The sequence below is a fragment of the Cupressus sempervirens genome, chromosome 3 (genome assembly GCF_028749045.1).
Source record: "Cupressus sempervirens isolate cs-2001-9-10 chromosome 3, ASM2874904v1, whole genome shotgun sequence".
Taxonomy (NCBI): domain Eukaryota; kingdom Viridiplantae; phylum Streptophyta; class Pinopsida; order Cupressales; family Cupressaceae; genus Cupressus; species Cupressus sempervirens.
The window spans coordinates 502,954,703-502,981,956 of record NC_143120.1 but is presented as its reverse complement, the minus strand read 5'-3'; the positions used below and the strand labels follow the sequence as shown (position 1 = coordinate 502,981,956).

Here is a 27,254-nt window from a genome sequence, read left to right as displayed (position 1 = left end):
CCCTTGTTTCAATCACCTCATCTAGCACCAAATTAAGTTTACCCTCCTCATCAAGCGGGGGCAAACTCTCTGAAGGAACAATCTGCTAGCCAATGGCCTTCTTGAGGCATGTGACATAAAATACGTTGTGGATTCGGCTATCACCTGGCAAATCCAACTCATAAGCAACCTCTCCCACCCTCCTAGTCATGCAGTAGCCAGTAAGGTCCGTAAAATCTAGGCTTAAGTTTCTCTGATCCACTTTTCTTCAAGAAGCTCTGTCTATACGGCTGTAGACGAAGAAAAACCCTGTCACCCAACTCAAAGCTCTGCTCAATACGATGTCGATCAACATATAATTTCTGTTGGTTCTGTGCCTACTGAATATTATCCCTATGAGCTCTAAGGATGCCCTGCTGATCCAAAATTCAATCTTTGGCCAATGGCGCCCTGCTGTCCTGAAGGCTAAATCAATGAAAGAGAGAGGCTCGTAACCATAAAGGGCGTAGAAAGGAGTCATCTGAATAGACATATGATATATGGAGTTATAGCAATACTCCCCCAAATATAGCCACTTAACCCATGCTCTTTGCTGACCTGCAATGTAATTTCTCAAGTACCCCTCCACCCATTTATTCACTATTTCGGTTTGACCATCTGTCTACGAGTGATAGCTAGTGTTGGAAGTTAACTCTGTACCTGTCAATCTAAAACTCTCCTGCCAAAAGGTGTTAAGAAACCTACTATCCCTATCACTCACAATAGTCCCGAGTAATCCATGGAAACGAAAAACCTCTCGAAAGAACAACTCAGCCACCTGAGAGGCTACCCAATCCACGGCAATAGCGAAGAAGTGCGCAAACTTAGTCAGTCTGTCTACCACCACAAAAATGCAATCTCTAACCTGGTCACTAGGCAACCCTGTGATAAAATCCATGGAGATACTCTCCCACCTTTGAGTTGGAATAGGGAGAGGCTAAAGTAAACCTGCAGGAAAGCCCTGTTCTAACTTGTTATGCTAACAAGTCTAGCACTCTCTAATATGCTGCAATACATTGTCCCTTAGCCCCTTCCAAGAGAATCTCTCCCTAATCTACCTATAGGTTTTGAAAAAACCCAAAACCTAGGTGCTGTGGTGATTGTGCATCGTGTATGGTGTGCATAATATCCCCTTTTAGTTTAGATTCGAGTACTAAGTAGATTCTATTTTTGTAATATATAATATCATTCATTACCTTGTAACACTCATCCTAAAGTATACCATCCATAATCTGACATGCATGAGCATTTTTAGAATACTCCACTAACAATTGGGACCTCCAATCTGCTAAAATCTTGGAAATGGAATAGCACTCTAGCACTAGGGGTCTTTGGGAAAGAGCATCAACAACTATATTATTTTTCCCTCTGACATACTCAATGTCAAAATCGCAATCTTGCTGACCCATTTCTACTATCTTTCATTCAATTCCTTCTGTTCAAGAAAGTAACGTAAATTGTTACGATCAATCTTCACTATAAATTTACTTCCCACCAAGTATTGCCTAAACTTGGCTAAGGCATGCATTATGGCTAGCATCTCCTATCATAAGTAGAATATAGTAATTCGCTGCCCCTAAGTTTCCTGCTTTCAAAAGCTATGGGATGACGATCCTGCATCAACATTGCCTCGATTCCGCTTCCCAAAGCATAACACTAAAAAAACAAAGGGTCTAGAAAAATCAAGAAGTGCTAGAACTAGACATATACTCATTACCTGTTTCAGTCTATCAAAGGCTGCCTCTGAATCCTCTATCCACCTAAATGCCCCTTTCCGTGTTAGATCAATAAGGGATGTTGCTACCTGGGAAAACCCTTTAGCGAATCGTCGGTAATAGGAACAAAGACCAAGGAAACCCCGCAACTTAGATACATCTCTCGGTGGTGGCCAATCCAAGATTGTCTGTATCTTTTCCTGATGCACCTTAACCCCCTCGGCACCAATCACATAACCCAAATAGAGAATCTCAATTAACCCAAATTCGCACTTAGACTCTTTTGCGAATAAAAGTGTTCTTCCATGATGCTAAGGATCTCATCTAAGTGCAACAAATGTTCTTCCCAAGTCTTGCTAAAGATTAATATGTCATCAAAGAAAACCAACACACTCTTCCTTAGCTGTTTTTTGAAGATATGGTTCATGCATGACTAGAAAGTGGCTAGTGCGTTAGTGAGCCCAAATGGCATCACCAAGAACACGTAGTGTCCGTAGTGGCATATGAAAGTTGTCGTATGCACATCCTCCTCTTGGACTCGTATCTGGCGGTATCCTAATTGAAGATCTATCTTCGAGAAATAAACAACCCCATGAAGCTCATCCAGTAACTCATCAATGCAAGGAATCAAATACCTGTTTTCAATCGTTCTCTTGTTCAGGGCATGGTAATCTCTACACATCCGAAGGGTGCCGTCCTCCTTAACCAACACCACTAAAGAGGCAAAGGGACTAGAACTAGGTCTAATATGTCCCATATCTAGAAGTTCCTTGATCCTCTTCTCTATCTCTTCCTTGTACTGCCTAGGGTGACGATAAGGAGTGGTAATGATGGGTTTGGCACCCTTCTCTAGCTCAATGATATGCTCAAACCCTCTATCTAGCGAAATACCTGGGGGCAAATCCTCAAATACCCTCCTGTGCTTGTCTAGGACCATCTGAATGTCACAATGATACTGTTGTCCTGTATCCTGTGTCTCCTTGGAAGAGATGAAGCACTCTGTTGCCCATTCTATATCATCGTGCCTCAAAATGACTTCCATCCTGTGAGTTGTTATTAACATGGGTCCACTATCTGGTATGGCTTTTAGGACTACTAACCGATCACCCTGTGAGAATTCCAACTGCATGGTCTCGTGATCAAATGTGTACCTACGGAGAGTCCTTAACCATTGTCTACCCAGAATGGCATCCAACCCATCCAAATCAACAACATAGAAGTCAATCTCTAAAAGATAATCATCAAACTATATCTGAAGACTGGGTACTTTCTCTGTGCAGCTCAAAACCTCACCACCAGCTACCTTCACTTCGAACTCGGGTATGTCAACTATCTACAATCCTCTCTTAGATACCATTTGTGTGCTAATGAAAGTATGGGATGCTCCTGTATCTAAAAAACAAACAGTGCGTTGTCCCCTAACCACACCCTTCACTCTAAAAGGATGACATGCCGGATCACTAGAAAGAGTGGCTATAACAGGAGGTTGTTCCATAGTGGCCCTCTTCTTTTTATCTTTAAGGGGCTGCTCCTCAACTTCTTCCTCCTCGTTGTCCTTAACATCATCACCTTTCGGTTGCTCTCCATCCTCAAAAAGAACCTCAACATAGTGAATCTTGCCTTTACCAAGGCATCTATGATCAGGGGTCCAAGGTTCCTTGCAAGTGAAGCAAAATTTCTTCCTCCTGAGTTCATTAGGTGTCTCAAAATCCAATCTGGGAGGATTTGATTTCTGCTGGTTTTTGTTTCCTTGGGTTGATGTAGTCCCTCTATAGAGTTTCTTTGAAGGCTGCAATAATGATGAAGGTGAATCCAAATCATGAGCAATCTTAATTGCGTCATCCAAGTTGTTCGGTTTAAGTACCTTAACCAAACCCCTAAACCTGTCCTGTAACCCCTCTATGCATAACATCACCTTGCTCTGCTCTGACATATCTGGCACTATCACTGATATACGCTAAAACTCATCAATGAACTTAGCCAAAGACCCACTCTGTCATAACTGAGCCAAATCTCTGTAATAGACTTCAATATCTTTCCTGTCAAAGCAAGTGATCAGCTTGGAGCTAAAAACCTCGTATGAAGTTATGAGGCCATGATCTTGGGTGACTAATTTGTGATGCCACCAATCATACATTGCTCCCTCGAGGTGCATTGTTGCATATCTAATGGCTTCCGCTTCTACCATGGGCTTAAGTGTCAAATAGGTATCAAGCTTGTGAATCCAAACTCTAGCGGATGTTTGACTACTGCCATCAAAGGTAGGGAGAGTTAACTTGTTCATAGCATGTTTTAGGTCCCTATTTGGTGCCCTTGGTCTCTGGTCCTGCTGCTATCTATCAGCCTCCCTTTTCTGATTTAGGTACTGGACAAAGGTCAGATTTTGTTTAATTGGGTCTGAAAACAAATCCCATTCATCAAACATTGCCATAACATTGTCCGGTAGTAAATTTGGTGCTACTGGTGGTACTACTTCTTCTAAATTAAATACTGGCATTAAGGGCCTATCAGTGTTACGTGTGGGAGCTCTAACAGCTCGGGGAGATCCAACTACACTACCGCCTCCACTGTGATGGCTCGGAGCTCTTCTATGGACCAGGGCCAACTGTTGCATAGTACCTGCTAGTTGTTGAAGAGCATTAGCAATGTTGTTTTGTCCATCTCTGATAGCCCACAATGTTTCCCTTACTTCACGTTCCTGTTCTGTCTCATTGTATGCCATTTGAACGTTGTTTTCCGGTTCAACCTGTCCTATATGATCAACCTGTTGAGTAATATCAGCTTGTTCACCAATCCCAAATATTACTTCCTCATCTACTATAAAACTATCTTCAATCTCAATATGATCTGAAGAACCCGCTTGTTCCGATTGTAGATGACTGAACCTATGTTGTCTTTTACTCATTCCTAGCTATCATTTTGGATAAAAAATAGGTCTGCAAAAAAATTTGTTATTTCCCACAAGATGTCGAGTCTTGTGGCTCTGATACCACTATAATACTCTATACTTAGGAAGATCAAATTTACAGGAATAACTATTCGAGATATTTCGTCAAACAGTTGTCATGTGTCCTATTTTTAAGTTCTACAAAGTTGTGATAGATTCATTCCAAAATGTATAATCAAATGGATTACAGATTTTGAATACAATATAACCACTTCAGAGAATATCAATATTGTGTTTCATTAACCTCCACGTACGACAAAAACAACCCAACTTAAACTATATTACAACAAGAGTTAATGAATGCTAAAGGAATTAATACATGGCATGTATGGTTTCCAGAATGCTAGATTAGTATTACAAATTGTCAGCACGGAAAGGAAGAACCCGTATAAGAAGCCGACTGATGTCAACCTTGCTCCTTCACATGTAAGCTCTGATACCACGGATTTCAAATGCTAGTGTGAACTGATTTGGTGGAAGTGTGTAATACATTGTGAGTTTATACAGTTGTGAGATACCAAACCTGTCATAGGCTTTTTCTAGAGTGTGTTTTGAATCTCTGTTGCTGCTGGAGGTGGAACCCGTGTTTCTAAAGGTTTCCACAACTCTCAAAATGGTGCTCTACCATTGCTCATGGAACTTGCAGTAATCCGTAGCCTGTGAGAACTACACCAGTCACCGGCCCCATGAACAACCTCCTTTTGCGATATCCCACTGTGTGTGTCTTCCACGTTATTCTTCTTTAACTGTTCTCAACAAACACCAACTCCTTGCATCTAGAATGCTGCTCTACCAAATGGAGTCTCAAAAAAAATATATTCCAAACCATGAACTATTGATTTATTCCACTGTACTTACCTCCCAATTGGTTCAGCTCTGAACATCTCTACCATTGCCAATTTTCTACCCAGACTGTGCATCAATGCAAGGAAGGAAGATTGGGGTGACGTCCAACCTCCTTGGAATTCCAAAACTCAAGGGATTTCGTCCTCACAGTTTCAAACCAATCACATCAAAGCAACCAAGACTTGCAATATATTCTATTCATAAATTCTTGTGTGTAAATCACAAGGCAAGGTCCCTTATTTATAACCTCGAAGTGAGGGAAAGAAGTTGAAATAAGGGATGTGGGATAAAACAACAATTATGTCCTGTAGTCACTTAAGTAACTTTATAAAGTAAATGACTTTATAGAGATAAAGTAACTGCATCCACAGACTTTAATATAATAATTAATGTACTTAAGATAAAATTTCCAATGTGACTGGTAGGCATCCTAACAGATAATGTCATTAATCTATCCGGATGTGGAGATAGATTAACTTGGCACCATAACACTAGTGCGTAGAAGGGGACATAACAACCTATTTCCGTACCTATTTGAATCTCAGCACCTATTTTTGTACCTATTTCAATCTCAGCACTGTGTGGTCATGGGTAATGGCCCATCTAGGAGTGGCAAGAATGTAACATCTACAAGTGTGCCTTTAATGTGACTTAGTCAAAATTCCCCATTCTCTAAGTCAGTAAAGGTTGCCCCTGTAGTTGTCTCTTCTCCATCAGAATTTTCATCTTCTTGATCTGTGCACTGAGTTTGAATAGAAGCCTCTAGTACCACTATGTTCCTTAACTTCTTCTTTGGCTCTCCTCCTCCATGCCCTATGCCAAATATATCCATGTCAAACCTATATGCCATGGCGGGCTTATAGAGCTCCACCCTGTTTACTGGTACGAAAGTCTTTTTATGCTCTAGAGCCACCTATGTTTGAATTGCTTATAGAAACAAGGCAATGGCATGATGAGGCATGTAGAATGCTTTATGCTTTAACTATAAGAACTCCATTAACCTTTCTGAAAGGACTTGTGCCCAATTGAAAACCCTACACATTTAGTCCATTTACTATGGGTAACATCCATATGGCAATGTTAATCGTGCGGCTTCCACCAGTGAGTTGCTCTTTACCAGGTGAACAATGCACCTCCATTTTTTAATGGCTATAAATATTTTCTTCAACCCCTAATTGTTATTCTTACTCAAAATGTTGACTCATTCTTGTTCTGTGAGATTACTCGTACACATGAGTACTAACCATTTTTTCTTCTCTTCCATTGTCCTTTTTGTTGGGGCTTTTGTTGCATTATGCCCATGGTCAAGGACCCCAAATACTTTGTCTATCTCTTTTGGAGAATATGAAATGGTGAGGGTTTGCTGAAAATATTGAATCACAAATTTATGCCCTTTTTTGTTGTATCCAGCAACCATAATTCTCAACACAATATCAATTATTTTTAAATAAAAAATAGGCATGAAAATGATTTTATCTACCTACGCCTTGCATAGTGCCTCCTTTAGCACATGGTTTTCCTCTGCATTTTCCCACCATGTCCTACATTCACTTTCTGCCAAGCTTTCAAATGTTACATTGGCGGGTGTAATTTTTCTGCATTCTTCCCCTTGTCTTTCTTCGTGGCCATATTCTTCACCTACAAAACTTTATCTTTCCTTGAATCACTAATTATTCTTCTGCTTGGGTTGCCAATGCTTGTCTTTACCATCTTGTAATTGGTTTCAATTACCCTAGTCATTCTTATGGTTTTAATTCTTGAATATCTCCTTCCATGTGTCTCAATCTATGGCCAATTGTCCAATTATTTATTATCGCTACCTGCTCACCCATACCTCTTCACCCTTTTCGTACGACACATGACATACGCAAGCTTTTCCTTTTATGTCAACTATATCTTCTCCTCCTGTTCTTTGTACAGCATATGAAGATTGTTCCTTGTATGCAGCCCCCTGTTCTCTTTTCTTGTACACAGACCCATCTCCATATGTTGACCGTCTTTATGCCCTTGTTTCTTCTGTCCTTACATATGTTATAGGTCGTATGTAGACTCTTCTTGTCCAGGCTACAGCTCGTATGTGGACTCTTGATGTTCGTACATGAGCCTTTCCATAAAATTCTTATATTCTTCTCCTGGCTACCCGTACGTACCACTTCCTACCTTGTCTGGCTTGGCTCATACGAGAATGCTCTTCCCGCCTTCACCTGTACAAGGTGTTGTCCTTTTGTTTGTTGTACAATGGCTCCAACCCCAACTATATCATTCCTGTACTCTTCCCAACTTCATGGTCATACTTTCATTTGCTCCCACTCTTGTCATATGAACCCTACATTGTATATGGACTACTTCATTATGATTATTTTATAGCCGTCGTCTTTATTTTCTAGGGTTCATTTTCCAATTTCTCTTCTTGATTTATTGACGTGACTATAGAATAAATATAAAAAGTCTCATTCCTCTCTTTATAGAGTTTCACTTTGAACCCATTAAATGAGTCTTTTAAGGGGTTATTATCTAAAGTTGACAACTTTATTACTCCATTTAGCACTGCTATTATTTTGTACTATCCCAACCATCGTAGTTTGAACTTGTTAGGCTTTATCTCATTCTTGCCATTGTACTTGAGTACCGGTTGCATGGGTTGAAAATTCATTCTTTTCAAATGTTTATCATGCCAAAACTTTTTTCTTTGTTGTACTTCATTGGTAGCCCATTGAGCCACTGTCCTCCTTTCGTCCAGTTTTATTAAGGCATCGAGTCTTTCTTTCAAAGTTTGTATATCCCCCAAGCTATGTTGCACTGCTACTCTTAGACTGGGTACTATATATTTAATAGGCATTACGGCCTCCTACCCATACATTAAGTGAAAAGAGGTTGGCCCAATGGTGGCCTTATAGGTAGTCAGGTATGCCCGTAGCACTGTTGGAAGCCTCTCCTCCCAATCTTCTTTTTCAACTCCACATCTCTTGTACAGAATGGTCACCACTACTTTGTTTGTAGCTTTGGCTTGCCCGTTAGGCCTAGGGCAATATGGAGAGGAAAAAGTATGGAAAACCTTGAACTCACTTGTCAATGTCCTAATTACCTGGCCCACAAAGTGTACTCCTATGTCACTTGTTATCTGTAGGGGTATGCCAAACCAAGTCACTATCTATTCATAGAGGAATTTGGTCGCACTTAGCGTCATGTTGTCTAGAAGTATTCTCGCGCCCACCCATTTTGTGAGGTACTCTATTGCAACCACTATATATTTACATTTGTGACTATTGCTAGTAGACAAAGGGCCCACAAAATCCAAACCCCAGCATTCAAATAACTCTTGCTATGAGGGAAACAATTATATGAAGTCTCGTTTGAGGGGTTTTCCCGCCCTCTGACATTAATCACAACTTAGGACCCATTCTTGGGCATCTACATGAGTGTAGGCCACCAGACTCTAACTAATAATACCTTTCGAGTTGTTGCATTGGGTCCCATATGGCCTCTTGCCAAGCCTTCATGGAATTCTCTCAGCACTCCATAGATCTCTTCCTCCATCACACATCTCCTTTACTCTTCATCCCATCTTATATAATAACTCATTAATAAGTTGGAATGTCTTTCTTTTCAATGTAATTTATCTCCTTTCAGCCATTGGCATCTCTCTGGGACATGTAGAAGTCGATAGGTATTGGTTGATACCTTCGTACCACTACAATAGTACGGCAATCTAAAACAAGAGAGCATCTAGAAACTCCACATTCACTCCAATTCCAGTGAGTTCTCCTGACTTTATTCTTGACAATTAGTCTGCAATCACATGACTTTTTCTTGGAAGGACTATGATGCTAAAAGTCAACTCTTGAAGGAGGATTAGCCACCTACTTACTCTTCCTTGGATAATAGGTTTGTTTACCAAATACATGAGAGCTTGATGGTCCACATAAAATGCAAATGGAGTGGCTAATAAGTAATGTCTAAACTTTTGAACTGCATAGACCATACCTAGTACTTCTCTATCCATAGTGATGTAATTTTGTTTCACTTTTGAAAGTAGCCTGCTAGCAAAGTACACCGTATGGTCCAATCCCTCCTTTCTAGTTTGTGCTAGGGTGGCGCCTATTGCATAATTACATAGTTAGATGCATCCACATGGACGTGAAATTCCTTGTTCCAGTCAGGATATGTGAGGATTAGAACTCCCACCAGCCTCCTCTTTAATTCTTGAAAGGCTTCCTCTTGGTCTTTTCCCCATGCAAATTTCTCCCCTTTTCTAGTTAATTTCTCTAAGGGTAGGGATACTTCTACAAATCCCTTTATAGATCTATAATATCCCACATGCCCTAAAAATGATTTGACACTAGTCACATCCACGAGAACCTTGATATTAACAATGACTTTGATTTTGTTAGGATCCGTTTTCAACCCTTCTTTGCATATTGTTTCCGAGGATCCAGTCTTAGGGAACCATGAATCTACATTTCTTTGGGTTTAGTATCAACCTAGCCCTTCTGCATCGTTCCATGCATTCTCCTATAACCTTCAGGTGGTGTTCCTTCCTACTGTAGATAGACCACCCATCCAGAAAGGCCTTGAAATTTCCCACTTACATCCCATCAAAGATGTGAAGAATAATCCTCTGAAGTGTGGCAAGTGTGTTACACAGCCCAAATGGCATCCTAATGTAACCATGCACCACATCCTCCACCATAAAGGTGGTTTCAGCTTTATCCTCTTCGGCAATGTTGATTTGGTTGTACCCCAAAAACCCGTCCAAGGAGTAAATCTCTTGCCCAACCACTTCTTCTAAGATACTATCTGTAAAGGAAATTGGAAAGGGGTCTTTTAGGTATCTGAAGTCTACGTAGATTTAGATTTGATTCCCATCCTTTTCAAGGGTACTACTATGGGCGACACCTACTCGCTCATTTGTACTTTGAATATTATGTCTACATGAAGCATCTTAGTGATCTCCTCCTTAACTTTGGGAGCATAGTTTTTATTCATTCAATAAGGCCTCCTACGTATTCATCTTGCTCTAGGTACTAGGGGTATTCGATGGATGCACAGTTTCAATGGCACTCCTTTTAAGTCCTTGTACGTCCATGCAAACACGTCTTTATACTCAAGGATGATTCCAAAGGTCGTTACTTTCAATATGGGATCCCAAACCTCTCCTACACAAATCTCTTTAGGATGGTCCTCTTCTCCTAGATTCAACTTCTCCAACTTAGCCTCCTCATATTCTATTTTATTATCCTTAGGGAATGTGTGTGTTGGGATGTCATCAATTATGGTCATACCCTCCTTGTGTTCCTTATAACACCTTAGATATTCTTCTTCAAATTCCATCTCTTTAGTATGCACATATTACAGTCTAATTGAAACACTTCATAGTCCCCCATTTGTCAGTGGAACAAGCCATTGAGGGAACTTGTTTCATCTTCTTGACATTCTCCTAGCCGGAGTATGCCTTCTTCATGTGGCTCAACTCCAGAGCCATCTTCTCCCTCGACCTCTGAATCCGATGCAAATTCTTGACTTACTAACTGGCTCCTTATGTCAATTATGTACTTCTAGCCATCTACTTCGATGGAAAAGCTACTTTTCTTCCAATTGTGGTTTGTCTTTGTTGTGATTTACCATCCTATCCCTAATAATGTGTTGCAACCCTTCTTCTCTACGGTAATCACTACAGAATCCACAAAAACCTATTGTTCTCGAATCACCACTTTTTGTCCTATTAAGGTCCTAATGGGCTTAATGCCATGTTGATATGCTCCTACCAACTAGAAGGTAGGTGGCCAAAGGGGTTGTATCTCGAGAGCCTTCTAAGTTTTTACAGGAAGGACATTAACACCTGAGCCTCCATCCACAATAACATCGATCAATCTACACCTTATAAACTCCATCTCTACCACCGTTGGTGTCCTTTCCATCCCTATGGTAATATAGTGTTATTGTCCTTCCCTACTTTTACTTCTTCCTTTAGTGGTTCCTCCTTAGTACTGGTTCCGTGTGCTATTGCCACCCTTAACTGCAGTAGGCTCTCCAACAGATCCCCAATTTTTACTAGTATTGTGGCCTCTAGGACTTGCTTCATGATTTTAGTTTCCATGATGGACTTGGTAGAGGAAGGTTTAGAAGCACTTACCTTTCCTACCTTATATATGAAATCTTGGATCTCCCTCTTGACTTCGTCCAACCTCTCCTTTTCCATACCTACGTCCAGATATGTGAGTTTTCTAGTCTACAACCGAGTGATGGCTAATACTTCCTCCTCTAGTTTTGCTACCTCAAGCATGTTCAAACTTTTATGTTTTGGGCAGTTGCATCCTCATGATTACCCGATCCGCACCATTTGCAGAGCATCCCTCCATTTTGTCCTCCACTCTAACAATCATAGGCAAAGTGACCCCATTTGTTACATCGACTACATTGTATCATGGGTCGTCGCCTGGAATTGTACTGAATTCAGCTCCTTGGTGTGTTATTAATACTATTGTTGTTGCTACCCCTCCTGTTGTTTCGATACCCTCCAGGTGATGATTCCATGTTTGTGTTGCATGGGGGAGTAGAGTGAGGTTGGATGGTTCTCCTTGAGTAAAAAAATACTTAGGCATTACGTGCTTTCAAATTGGAGGGGCAATCCTTGATGGAGTTCCCCATTACCTAACATATGTCACATAATGCCTTTATGGGGCAAGTGTTCTTTATATGTCCTTCATTTTCCCAATCTCTACACCATAGTTCTTTTCTTTCTCTTTTCTCCTCCTCACTTCCTGTTATTTCCTTCATCATCCTCATCATATCTTTTCAAAATTCTTGGCTGGTTTTAGACTTGTCCCCACTTACTTCAGAACTCTCACTCCCATTTCCATGTCGCCTTCCTTTAGAGGTTTCACTTTCGCTCTCTATATCAATCGCGTGAGTACACGCGTCAGCAATGATGATGGTCGGACAATTCTCATTTTTCTCCATATGGACAAGGTTAACCCTTCAATAAACCACTTTTTCTTTAACCCATCTACGGATTTGTTATCCAATTTCCCTAACAACTCCTTCAGCCTACTACTATATGCTCTTATAGATTCAATTTTCCCTTGTCTACTATTGTATATCTTTGTTACGATCTCATCATCATCCCGTAAGAGTCTGAATTCTTTCTCGAAGGTTGTGCAAGGATCCTTCCATGTGGCCTTCCCAACCTCCAAATCTGTGAACCAATCAATAGCCATACATTAGTGTCATTAAACATTCATCAATGTCATTCTCTCCATTCCCCTACCATATGATTATGCAAGTTTTACAATTTCTTGCAAGGTCTTCCATTACTTCTCTTGTTAATCTCGAAAGTTTTTGCTTTTCTATGGACATCCTTCTCCCACTTCTCCTTTAACTGTTTCTTCCTGTCAGGACCGTGTTCCCTCCTATCAGGACTGTGTTCCCTCCCATCAGGATTGTGTTCCCTCCCACCGGGATGGTTCCTTGGGTGCTTGGTCTAGAGACTTCTCCTTCTTCCCCTAGTTCCTCCTCTCTGTGACTAGAGATTGTCGAGAATGTTAGCTTCTTAGTAAATTGAAGCAAACTCTATAAGTAAATATAATATATGATAATCTAAATGATTGATGATTAATCTAATTATGAGGGTATCAAATGCCAAAATGTCGATCATATAATACTATGTATTGGTTGTAAGCATAATATCGATCATATAATACTATGTATCAGTTGTAATCAGAATACTGATCAAATAATATTATGTATCGATTACATCTAATATGTATTGGTTGTGTTTTACCACAAATAGAGATGTTATGAAATGTTGTTTATCATATCGGGCATATTACTTTGGAAACGATATGTGTAGAGGCATGACCATGTAGGGGAATGACCTTACATGGCTCATATGGCCATGACTATATATATATATATATATATATATATATATATATATATATATATATATATATATAAAACTGCAGAGATATATCATTAACACGGGAATATAGATCTCAATTAGTAGGTACAAAACTGCATATATAGTTCTATCAAGTTAAATATGCATCAGTATAGTTGAAGGAAGGTCTGTGCACATCAAACAGAGTTATTATCATCAGCACAAAGGGATATATATATAAAAGTAATAAGTAAACTCATATAAGAATTCAGAAACAGAGTTGAATATTGCTCAAGATCTTTACATCATTTTGAAAATATAATTTAGTCAGTCTCCACCAATAATGATTGAATACTTAACATGGTATCAAAGCCAAATTGGTAGAGAGATTGCTAAACTAATTTCTTAAAATAAACATCATGGAAAACAATGTTAGAGTCGAGGATAGGCTTGAAGGAGCAAAAAATTTCCTCTCGTGGAAAATTCGAATTACAACAATCCTCATTGAATTGGCATTAGAATCATTCATTGAAACAAACATTTCAATACCTGAAGACGAGGCAGAAAAAGCCACTTGGAAAAAGCAAAATTATAAAGCCAAGAAAATCATTGTTGATTCAGTATCAAATCTCAAGAAAGCATTTGAAGTATTTAAAACAATTAAAGATGCATTTGAGATCAACAACTCGAGTAGATTACTTACATTAAAAAATCAACATATGAATATAAAAAATGAATAAAGGAGAGTCAATCTCATCTTACTTTGGAAGAATTTCTGAAATAAAGAATCAACTATCTTCTGTTGGAAACAAAGTAGAAGATCAAGAATTGTCCATAATAGCACTTAGAGGACTACCTATATCTTGGGAAGCATTCATCCAAGTCATTAGTAGACCTTCTATACCAACTTTTGATCAACTAAAAAATGATTGCACCTGAGAAGAATCATGACTAATTTCTAGAGGGATCATTTCAAATCAAGAGGGAGAAAATTAAGCTCTTTTCTCAGTCTCTAATAATAGAGAGAAGAAGAGATAATTTAAACATAAAAGGAAGAAAAATGATCAACGAAAAGGAAACAATAATCACAATAGAAAAGACTTCTCCAAAGTTCAATGTTACAAGTGTGAGAAATTTGGACATACCTTTAGACTTTGTCCAGAAGGGGAAATAATTCTAGCATCCTTTGCCAAAACAAAAAGGGAAATAGATAGCACTATCAAGTGAGATGAAATCCAATGAAAATGTGTGGATTATAGACAGTGGTGCATCCCGTCACATAACAGGATTCAGAGATAAGTTTAAAACTTTTGGAAATTATCTCACTGAAGGAGTCACCATTGGGGATAACTCCACCTATCCAGTAAAAGGAATTGGGACCTGTTCTATACAACTAAGAACTGGGATTACTCTGAAATTGAAAGATGTTCTTTTCGTACCTAGCATAAAAAGGAATCTAGTATCCATCTCTAGACTTGCAGATGAAGGGTATCAAGTCACCTTTAATGAAGATAGTTTTGTATTGTCCTAAAAACTCTAACCTCAAGAATGCTATCACCATAGGGTCTAGAGATGGAACCCTATATAAACTGTGTAACATCCAAAAGCAAGCCCTAAATCATGAAGTAACAAACCCTAATGAAACATGGCATAGAAGGCTTGAACATATTGGATTCTAAACACTACCAAATATAGAAAAAATCCCACTAGAACACCTAACTTAAATTCAAACCATATAGGTATTTGTAAAGGATGTGCTCTAGGAAAGAATGTAAAAAGACCTTTTCCTCCAAGCCAACACAGATCTAAATCAATTCTAGAACTAGTCCACACTTTCTCTAGGAGAATACTCATACTACATAATCTTTATCGATGATTTATCTAGGAGAACCTGGATTTACTTTCTAAAGGTCAAAGAATCAAATGAAGTTTCTATTGAAATTTGAAGAGTTCAAAGCAATTATAGAAAATCAAACATCAAAAAGAATAAAAACTCTAAGATCAGACATTGGGGGTGAATACACCTCTTAAAATTTCAAAGACTTTTGCACCTCCATTGGGATTAAGAGGGAGTGTACTATACCTTATAATCCTCAACAGAATGGGGTGGTAGAAAGAAAAAACAGAACCATTGTTGAAGCAACAAAAGCCATGCTACATGATCAAAATTTACACTTCTCATTTGGGCTAAGGCCACTAATATTGTTGTAGATATTCAAAATAGATGCCCAGACTCAATCCTAGAAAGCATAACCTTGAAGAAGTCTTTACAAGAATTAAACCTATCCTAAGTCATCTCAGAATATTTGGTTGCCCCATTTATATTCACATTCTTAAAGAAAAGAGAACCAAGTTAGAACCATCCGAGAAGAAAGGAATATTTGTTGGGTACAATGAAAACACCAAAGGATATAGAATCTATATATCTGGGCAGAGATCGGTTGAAATCAACAGAGATGTCAAATTTGAAGAAAATGCTAACATAAAACTATCCACTAGTACAGAAAATAAGTCCATCACAGAATTAGATGAAAATCGGCAAACTAAAAATCAAAGGGAGAACATAGCAAAAGAGAATGAACTATTAACGGACACAAAAAATAGAGACATCTCTAATATCAAGAAAAGGTCATTATGGGCAAGGAAAATGATCGAAGAAAATAATGTTGAACCAGATGAAATCTCTAGAGAGAGCAAGAAAACCATAAATAAATCTTGTTACACTGCACAACTAACAAAGCTTACAAAATCTAAATCATCAACTGTTGAAGAAGCCCTATCTTGTCGAGTATGGAAAGATGCTATGTTCGAAGAATATCAATTCATATTACAAAATGATATTTGGGATATTGAACCTAGGCCAAAAGACAAATCAGATGTTTCATCAAAGTGGTTATACAAAATCAAGTATGCTTCAGATGGTAGTATTGAAAAACATAAAGCAAGATTTGTTACTCAAGGTTTCTCTCAAAAGGCAAGTATTGATTATGAGGAAACATTTGCTCCAGTTGCTCGATACACTTTAGTAAGGACAATTATTGCAATTGTCGCATCCAAAGGATGAAAGATACATCAAATGGATGTCAAGATTGCATTTTTGAATGGTGTCATTAATGAATAAGTATATATCGAACAACCTAAAGGTTTTGTTATAAAGGATAAGAACCTATATGTATGTAAACTAAAGAAAGCTCTTTACGGCCTCAAACAAGCACCACAAGCTTGGTATGAAAGGATAGATAGCTACCTCTCCAAAATAGGATACTCCAAAAATGAAGTTGATCCTAACATGTATTTCAAAATATCTAATGATGACATCTTAATACTTGTTTTATATGTTGATGACTTATTAATAACAAGTGAAGATCATTTATTTGAAAGATGCAAACAAGATCATATAGCTGAATTTAAAATGAAGGATCTAGGCCGACTACACTACCTTTTGGGGTCTAGAAGTATGTCAAAAGAAAGATCATATTTTTCTAAATCAAGGGAAGTACACACATGACATATTCACTAGATTTGGTATGATAGATTGCAAACCTCTAGCAACTCCAATGGAAACAAATATATACAAGCTAAAAGAAGTTGTGAATTCAAAATCTATTGACCACACTCTCTACAGATAGATCACTAGATCACTTATGTATTTAGTAAACACTAGGCCTAATATCTACTATGCCACCAATGTTTTAAGTCATTTCATGTGTGAACCAAAGAAGATTCACTTGATGGCTGTTAAACATATCTTGAGATATCTATGTGGTACTATTGGTCTTGGTTTGAAGTTCAAAAATGTTGAGATTAAACTCGAAGGATATATTGATTCTGATTGGGTTGGTTGTTCCATAAACCAAAAAAGTATTGCAGGATGTTGATTAAGTCTTGGATCAGCAATGATATCTTGGTTCAGTAGAAAACAACCAACAACTACCTTGAGTTCCACCGAAGCTAAATATATGGCAACCTCCATGGGAGCTCGCGAAGCAGTATGGTTGAGAAAGCCATTATTTGGACTTTTTGGAAAGCAACTAAGTCTCACAGTGATTCATTGTGATAACTAGAGCTGCATCAAACTTTCTGCAAATCTCGTCTTCCGCAATCAATCAAAGCACATCGAGACTCCATACCATTACATAAGAGACATGGTTGATAGAAATATCATCAAACTAATTTATATCAGCACTAATGAGCAAAACGCTGACATTTTCACCAGGCCTCTTGCAAGGTTGAAAATAGAGTACTTCAAAGGTAAACTTGGCATGACAAATTTGTAAATACATTTGTAATTTAATATATTCATGAATAATTGAAAATTAGATTGTTTGCAAATTTGTGTTATGAAAGGTGACAATCTTTCATATGTGTGAGGTCACTATTTTAAGGTATCTATCTCATAACACCAAAATGTGTTGGAACAAGTGTTATCATGGTTCTTCGGGCCAGATTTTGTCGGACACCTTGATAACCAACTCATAATGGTTCTTTGGGCCAGATTTTGCCACACACCATGAAAACCAATTTGTTTCGGTTCTTTGGACCGAATCTTGCTAAACACCATAACATAAATCTATCATAGAACACACTTAAGGTGGTGTTTAATCTTGTATTATATCTGCTTCAATTCCCTCCTTGCTAAAGAGGGAGTGTTTAAAATGTTAGCCTCTTAGTCATTTGAAGCAAACTCTATAAGTAAATATAATATATGATAATATACATGACTGATGATAAATCTAATTATGAAGGCCTGATTGAATATATATATATGTTATCATAAACTTATGTTTGCATATTTTATCAAATGCCAAAATACTGATCATATAATAATATGTATCAGTTACAAACCAAATACCGATTACATTTAATATGTATCGGTTATGTTTTATCACCGATAGAGATGTTATAAAACGTTGTTTACCATATCGGTCATATTACTTTGGAAACGATATGTGTTGAGGCCCCTACATGGCCATGTCCCAATGCATATATATATATATGCTTATTTATAACTACAGAGATATATCAATAACAGGGCAATATAGATCTCAATTAGTAGGTACAAAACTGCATATATATACTAGTATCAAGTTAAAGCTGCCTTAGTATAGTTGAAGGAAGGTCTGCACACATCAAAGAGTTATTATCATCAGCACAAAGGGATATATATAAAAGAAATAAGTAAACTCAAATAAGAATTCAAAAACAGAGTTGAATATTGCTCAAGATCTTTACATCATTTTGAAAATATAATTTCGTTACTCTCCACCAATAATGATCGAATACTTAATAGAGATTTGTTCGCGTATAACAATGTTCTCTTCGCGTCAGGGTCTTAGGATCCATCCACCCCTCCTTCCTCCCCCATCTTTCTGACATTGCCAAATTGGGTATGCCCTTTATTGTGTTTTCACTTAAATTCTCTTCAATTTGATTTGGATATTGGGGATGGTTAACAAGTTCTCTTAAGTGGTGGTGTCTTTCTTCTTGTTCCCTATTACGTAGGATCTGCCGCAAAGCAATTTTCCCTTTGGTTTCTTCTTCCCGTACATACCTTGGGGTATTATTTGGTATTAGGGGTATGAATTATTCTATCGCCTAGTTGTCCTTCTTGGATTTTCCCACTCCTGAAGTTCTCGGGTACTTCTCTCGATGAATTGCTGGAGTACTTGTTGCCTTCTCCACTCTCTTTGTACTTCGGCTCAATCTTCCTCCACTCATACCAAGTTTCTAATCAGCAACTGAGGTATTTGTCCAAGAAGGTCGTAGACAACTAGGGGAACCAAAAATCGTCCCATACCATGCTCTCAAGAACCGCTCTCTTTGGGCATCCCTTTACATGTACTAGTCAACGAAAACTTCCCGAGATACCACCAAATCATGTGTTATCTGATCTTCCCTTGTTATTTCCTCCTCTTTTTTGTCATCGTTGGTGATGTGTACTTGTGGTAGGAATGGTCTGCCCATTACTCCATCCTCTCTAATATATGACCTCCAGGATCGAACTTAGGCAATGGCGCCAAAATGTAGAATGGCTAACAAATAGAATAATAAAGCATAAATTCAAATATACTAGTATCAACAAAGCATTTACTACCAATATCATAAGTACCAATGTTGGCAAGGGAAACCAGTATTCTTTTCTTGATTACCCAAAAAAACAAGTACATCATTCATGTTGGTCAGTTGGTTAGGAAGACATTAACACATCCCCTCGCTACCTAATGAGCCAACCCCAAAACTAACTATCTTTAATTACATCATTGTATTATTACGCCCAACATCTAGTTTAGCCAATGGAGAGCTGTTATTGTTGTGTTTAGGTTAGAAGCTTTCATAACTCCTTAAAAAGATCTATGAAATCTATCTTGTGAAACAAAAAATGTTTCTGGTCTTCTACTCCTACCCAAGACAGAAAGATAGGCAGTTCGCTATTTCATTTATGCAAAACCCCTCTAAGTAACATATGATATCAATAATTGTATAGTTTCTCTACAGTTTACTGTCTAGGCCCCTAAACTAGTTTAGATCTCAAGGAGCTTACCTTAATAATTTAAAGAGGTGTTTTACCTAGCATTCTAGACTTGTTTGATTTGTCTTGAAAGAGAAAAATTAAAATGCTAATAACAAGATGGACCACTTGCAGCAGCCAAATGACCGCATCACTTTAAAAAAATCTTGTATTGATCAGACCATGTGCATCATGACATGCACAAATTGAGACTATCTAGTATTGGTTGGCCAAAATTTGGGCTGGGAAGAAATAAAGAACTATTTCCTCAACATGCCAGTAACAGGGCAGACAATCTCAAGGCCCACCTCTGTATCAGCCTCTACTACCAAATGATTGTTCATTGTACTAGGGACCATATGGATCGTGACATGCATGAATTGAGACTATCTATTCAGTATGGGTTGGCCAAATTTGGGCTTGGGAGAAATATAGAATTCTTTCCCCAACATGCCACTGAAAAGGGCAGACAAACTCAAGGCCCACCTCTGTATCAGCCTTTACTATAAAATGATCATCCATTGTCTTAGGTATTGAAAACCATTGAGGCTGATCTAGGCCCATACGCACCTCAAACCGCAAATTAATTGATTTACCAAGTTGATTCAACCAGTCTTTGGTCTGTTTCTCATCATCCCCTTGAGTCCTTACAATAGATTAAACCTCAAGTCAAAAAGTACAAAATGTGTGACACAACATTTAAGGTTGCAAACTTTTATGTTCTTACAGCCTATGGCTGATTTCTTTCACCAACATCCACTCATTATGTACATTAATTGTTACTGAGCTTGTGCTATACATGTTAGCAACTTCCAACAATCCAACATAAGCAAGTAAAAGAAAGCAACATCACATAAATAGTGAAACCTATGCTCCACGGGGACGCGTCCCCTGCCTCTGTACCCTAGTACCCGTACCGGGTACGAAACGGGGACGCGGGTACGGATTTTGGCCGTACCCTGCGACGTCCCTTTTTTGAAAAATTCAGAAACGTCCCCGAAACGGCCAATTTTTTTGGGCAGGAAACTTGGGGACGGCCAGCAGTATCGGGGACAGTTTTGCCGTCCCCTATCCGTCCCCGAAACTGCTGGCCGTCCCCTTTTTTCCAGTCAATCTGGTAAAGGCAAACCATCCCCAAAAAAACATTTTTTCGTAATTTTTGTTGTTCGTGTGGCCCCTAGTCATCTTAAAGACATAATAACAATATGCAACCCATATTTGGTCCATTAAAACACTAACTCTTCTACTCATTTTTCGATTTAACATACTTGCTAAGAGGAAGGAAAAAAACATAAGAGCAGTAGCAGCAATGAGCAAAGATTGTGTTTAGTGAGGCAAGACTGCGTTCGGTATTTACTATTTACTAACTATTTTAGTTGGACTTCTCTTTATTTCATTCTGATTTCAGCATATGATACTTGAAGCCTTTAGGCATTTTAATTTTTGCTATATATGTATGTGATATTGTTATGATGGAAGCACTTAGTATTTGCCATTTGATAATATTCCATGTATTTATCTTCTAAAATGTCTATGGTGAATGGTTTATCAATGTTATGATATACATATTTGAATTTTGTCTCTATATTAAAAAAAATCCCCTTTGTTTTTAATCGCCGTCCCCTAATGTCCCGTCCCCTAAATTTTGGCTTCGACCCGTACCCGTACCGGAAACACGTCCCCGTCCCCTAAAACGTCCCCGTCCCGGAAACTCCGTGGAACATAGAGTGAAACCCTATGGAAGAAAAATCTACCAAGAATCTTCTACCAGAATGATTGTGTAAGCAGAATTCCTTTCATGATGGCTATCAAGAACATCTTCAATGATTAAATGGGTCTTCTCACCTTCATTATACTGTAAGTATTGTTGACTCAACAAGTAAGGACTAGAGCTATGCCTAAGGACCGCAGCCCTGAGATTATCTATAGTGAAGTTGGATTATAATCCTCAATCAAAACTATCAATTCTGCTCCCTCACTAATCCTTCAAAAGCTAGTACATACCCAACAGTTGTACTTATGACATAATTTGAGCAGATTAACTGGTTAAACTCAACAAAAGAGGCTAACAAAACTGTCATGTTTTGCAATAAATTTTACAGCTGATAAAACTCTATGGCAGACCTGTTCCCACAGGTAACAGTTTCTCCTGCTGTCCAGACACCAAACCATTGGCAACTTCATCCCAAGCAACTCTTTCACTAAACAAAATACATCTCCCATTTGTCATAGTTCACAAGCATTGTGCCCCTGTTATTCCCTTGTTTTGATTCTGACCCTGCAGATTTGCTCTGACACCATCAAACTGAAACTGATATCTCACTTCAAGATGGCCGATCCAATTAACTAACTAAAACTGAATAATTTCAAACATTTTTGAATCGTAAACAAATGTGTGTTATTAGTTCCATGCCATATTCTATGGTGTTACCAAAAAGATAAAACATTAACCATAATACCAGGGTTTCCATTGGAAAATTTTCAATATGTAATATGTATTCCTGTACTGAGGAGCTCAGATGAATTTCACAACCCTATATTGATATGATCAAATAATATGAAATTGAATATGATACAAGGTTCCTATTTGTAGACTAAAAATCAACATATTGGACATATCAAGGAAAGTCGCAATAACTAAGTAGTATGGAACCATATGTCTCAACCACTAAGATGATTTTACAAGGTATCCATTTGCAAAGCATACTTATTTGCCCAATTTGACTGTTGGTTCAGATACTGGTCCATAGGAAAATGGCATATCCTATATTAATGTGGATCACTTTTTTCTTTTTTGCTCATCTCTTCTTGTGATGCACTCTTAAGATCATTTGCATGCATGCCCTTTTTTTCAATATATGATTCATAGCTCTGAATATTAGCAAAATCAAACGCAGTACAAACTTACTTTTAAGACACAAACACAAATGAATCTAAGCACAATCAAAAGTAACATAAAACTTATTGAGAAGATGAGCCTCCAATAAACAATAGTTTTCCTATTCTGGCATTACACCAGAATTCCATAGTCGTTACCTTACTTGCACAAGCGCTAATTGCAGTCACATAAGCTAGAGGAGCTGCGGCTAATGCACATGGTGAAGCAGCTACCATAAGGCCCAATGCTCTATAAATGGATCCTCTAGCACCTACACAAAGCTAAATTCATTAATCTTCTATTCAAAACAATATTAGGAAAAAAAGAGTAGACATATTTCTATACAATTTGGAGAAACACAATATTGTAAAATCCATCATCTCTACAAGAAAATTTAATTCTCAATAGTTTTATCTTTCAAAAGAAGGCAAACCATAAAACAACTAAATAAGATATAGAAAATAGACGAGCATAAAAAGAAATTGTCAAACTTTGAACTATTGTAGCCCCCTAAAAGAGAACAATGTCACCAACAGTAAAAAGCATTTGAATTTGTAAGCAGATGCATACAATCCAACAATATAAAGAACCAGTCAAAACGATATTCATATTATCATCTTATGCACCCACACAACTCATCTTTTGGACATCATTCTCTTGTTTCTTGCTAAGGACATTCATTAAGGTATTGGATGACGAAACTGAAAATCGTGTTTTGGTTGTCACTGACTTTGTTGCACGCTCATTATATCCTTATATGCACCCATAAAACTCAACTTTTGGACATCATTTTCTTGTGCCTTTCTGAGGTCATTTATAAAGGTATTGGATGTGGAAACTGAAAGCCTTACTCTGGTTTTTGCTACCTATGTTGCATGCTCCATCTTAAGCAAGGTTAGCAATCTTATAGGTTGCATTGTTTGTTTATCAGGTCAAACATAAGAAAAGGAAACATGGAAAGACAATCCAGGAAAAAAAAAATTGTGACAAGCTATTTGCAGAAGCAGAAACACCCATGTTGGAGCGCCAGCAGAGACTTGTCAACTTTCAAGAGGGAGAAAGAGCTTGATCAAAGTTTAATTGGCGCACATGTCAATTAGCACACATAAAGAGAACATTTAGAACATTCATATTGCAAGCATGCAAGGAATGCATGTTCTATAGGAGTTTAAGTTGATTTTAATGACAGAAATTCAAGTACAACTAAGAGTATCTGCCAAGTGTCAACGGTGGAGCACGACAGCATGCTTGAGCAGTGACAGTCAAAGAAATCTTTCAAGTAACAATAGAGACAGATACAGGCACCTAGGAGAGAAGGGCTAAGCCCTTCAAGTTGCCCTAACATAAAAAGTAAGCACCAAATGAGTACAATAGGTAACTAAACCAGTTCAAAAATATGCCTAAAGGAGGTCTAAGTGACAGTTGAAGCTAATGTGACTGCCAAAGCAGAGAAAAGGGTTCATCCAGTGACAGCACTGGGCATAGGGTGTGCCAAAGACACTGTTTAGGCATCCCTGGGCAAGAAGACATTAGTAAAATGATAATCATCGATCAAACAGGCAACCATGTGCATGAAGAGCAGTGTTAAGTGACGGCATTGAGTAAAATGGGTGCTGAAACTGTTACTGAGTGACATAAGTAGCTAATAAGCATGCTTATAAGAGGAATTAAAGGTTTAAAAGACAACCATACAAAAAAGAAACTAGCGGCAAAACATAGTCTTTTAAGTGACAAACCACCATGAATAGAGCACTTAACAATGTTACTGCAGCAGTCAAGTGTCATGGTTGAAATGACAAAAAAGAGGACACATGGATCTGCTATGACAGTGTCTGGTGGAAACATGTAATGTTAATTCTTCTAAAATAAACTGAAAAAGGAAGCAAAACAGATTTAGCCTGAGTTAATTTGGTGGGAACCATATTGCAAAAGAGACAACTTCTGACACAAAGCTGAATTGCCTGGGCTGATTCTGCTTTAGAATGTTAATCAGCTTTGAAATTTCATTCACTTCTGTACATATTTTAGAGAGCAAATATACAGTATAAACAACAAAGTTGAGGATTGCAGCAAGTTGAGTAATTAATATCATTGCAGCCTGAGATAAGTCTTTCAAAATCAACAAAGTGATTAATTAATAATATAAAAGAAATTATACTCAAAGGTTATCAAAGCACATTTAAAGACTTAAACGAGTCTAGAAGGGAAAACCTATTTAAGACAGGCCAAGCAGGGAGAAGGAAACATACTGAGAAACATTTTATTACCGGCTTTTAGCTGCTTGTGCACCATGGAATATGGTTAAATTAATTAAGGACAAAACCTTGTAAGATCTAGAACTGGAAGATGAAAAACTACTAATCCCAAAAGTGATTTCACATGGAGATCATCTTTGTGCAAATTTGACAGTCTCAATTGGAATTAAAGTGTTTTAATCAGGCAGATATTAAGACAGAAGAAGGCAGTTAACCAAGAAATAAATCTCCAGTATTGGAACTGATTACCAGGCATGAGAAAGGTGGGGGGAGGGTGGAATTATTTCTATACCATACTCTGAACTTTTAGCAGCAATTTCTAAATCCAATCCCCTCTCTCTCTCTCTCTCTCTCTCTCTCTCTCTCTCTCTCTCTCTCTCTCTCTCTCTCTATATATATATATATATATCTATATCTATGCAGCAGTAAAGTTCATACAGCATTATGCCAATAATAATAGGACATAGCAAAACACACTAGCACATATATTAATGTTTTAGTCCAAATGACATCACAAAATGCCAAAAATACACCACTATATCAATGTTTTGGCTCAAAATTTAAGAGCAATAATGTCAACATGTCATTACGCTTCTCATGGGGCAAGATGTGATCATAACATTTGTAACGGTGCAACATGCCAAATATGGACTTGTGCTTAAGATCGTTGGAAACAGTACCCTGCTGGGTAATTGGACACCTGCTAATGTGAGCAACATGACATGGACTCTTGGCAATGCCTGCATTACTTCTGTGATATGTTTTATCTCTCATTTTAAGTGCCTTTCCTGTTTTGTTTTATTAAAGGAGCTTAACTGACCATCATGAATGTATTGATCTTAATCGTGGGTTATTATTTGTTTTGTAAATAGAAATTGACATAGGGAGTACCATACCAGTACAAACCAATGGTGGTGCACTTTGATAGTGGGAACAGCATGTATTGGGCGCCAGATAATAATCGTGACCTAATGATGACTGAAGATTATACCAATTCTAAGTGTGTGGAAACAGTGTTTGGAAGGGGTCTTGCGGTTATGATTGTCATTCTACTACTACTTGCTCTTTCACAGGGACAATCTTCGGCCCTATTTGTCAGGCTGTGGGATAATATAAATCTTACAATACAGTGCACTAAGTTGGTAATCTTTCTCCAAGTCTGTTGATACAATAAGCATTGTACTCTGTCGTAGTTGGAAAACTCGCCAAGGCCTGAAAATAAAATTCAAGAAAAACTCAACCACTTTTCGGCAAAAAATTGGGAGCTTAAAAAATTTCTTAATTTTAATTAGAAATGAATTTTTTTGCCAAAATTCAATGAGACGATGCATCCAATGAGTCAATAAATGAGAATGCAAAAGAAACAAGCTTATTCTAGATATATTTAAATTTTAAACACAAAAAGTGTGTACAAAATCACATTCTCGTGAGAAATGCTAATGGCTAGAAGCAAAATAGTAAACAATTTATGTAAAACTATAAGTAACTACATCATTACAATTACATCTTTTTCTTCCCAGCTCTAATAAAAACTAATGGTGAGGTAGAACTAGAGGGTCTAGTCCTAGAAATCTGCACTGGGCATGACTGTGCCTCCTAGCTCGGTATGTCTGATTCAGTCTGGGGCTCATCCTCCATACTGGAAGTAGTTCTGCCTCTAGCTTCTTCTGGCACTAACAATAACTACTAATTCAACTCAATCTCATCCAATGTTAAACCAAATGCACTCCCCTCCTCCATAGCCTGCCTCTCCAAATCATTGATGTCATCCTCTTCAAAAGCCACCTCAAATCCACCTTAAATCTGCTACAAATTGATAGAAGTCAATTTGAAAGTGTTTCGAGTACACATATTTGGAAGACTATTTTCCCCATCTCAGCAAAATACAACTGACGAAATGAGAGATGAAATTAATTTCGGTCATTTTTTTTGTAATGTCCCGTTCCTAATAGAGTCTAATTATAAATACTAAATTAATATTTGAAATATTAATAATAAATTGTAATATAATTTATTATTAATATATTATCTATATATTAATTATTATAATATATAGTAATAATAATGTACCAATATAATAATATTTAATATATAATTGTAATGACCCTAAAATAATTTGCAAGTAAATAATATATAATTTCTAATAATAATAATATAATAATAAAGAGATTATAAATAGTTAATAAATAAATAAATTAGACAAGCAAA

General features: G+C 37.7%; 1 protein-coding gene across 1 annotated transcript in view; it reads right to left on the bottom strand.

Moving 5' to 3' along the window:
• Positions 1-27,254, bottom strand: part of HMA1 (heavy metal atpase 1) — a 234,860-nt gene that overhangs the window by 136,261 nt on the left and 71,345 nt on the right. Inside the window, exon 6 of the mRNA XM_089820565.1 lies at positions 22,950-23,062. Coding sequence (XP_089676691.1) covers positions 22,950-23,062 — 113 coding nt within the window. The remainder of the gene's footprint in view (positions 1-22,949; positions 23,063-27,254) is intronic.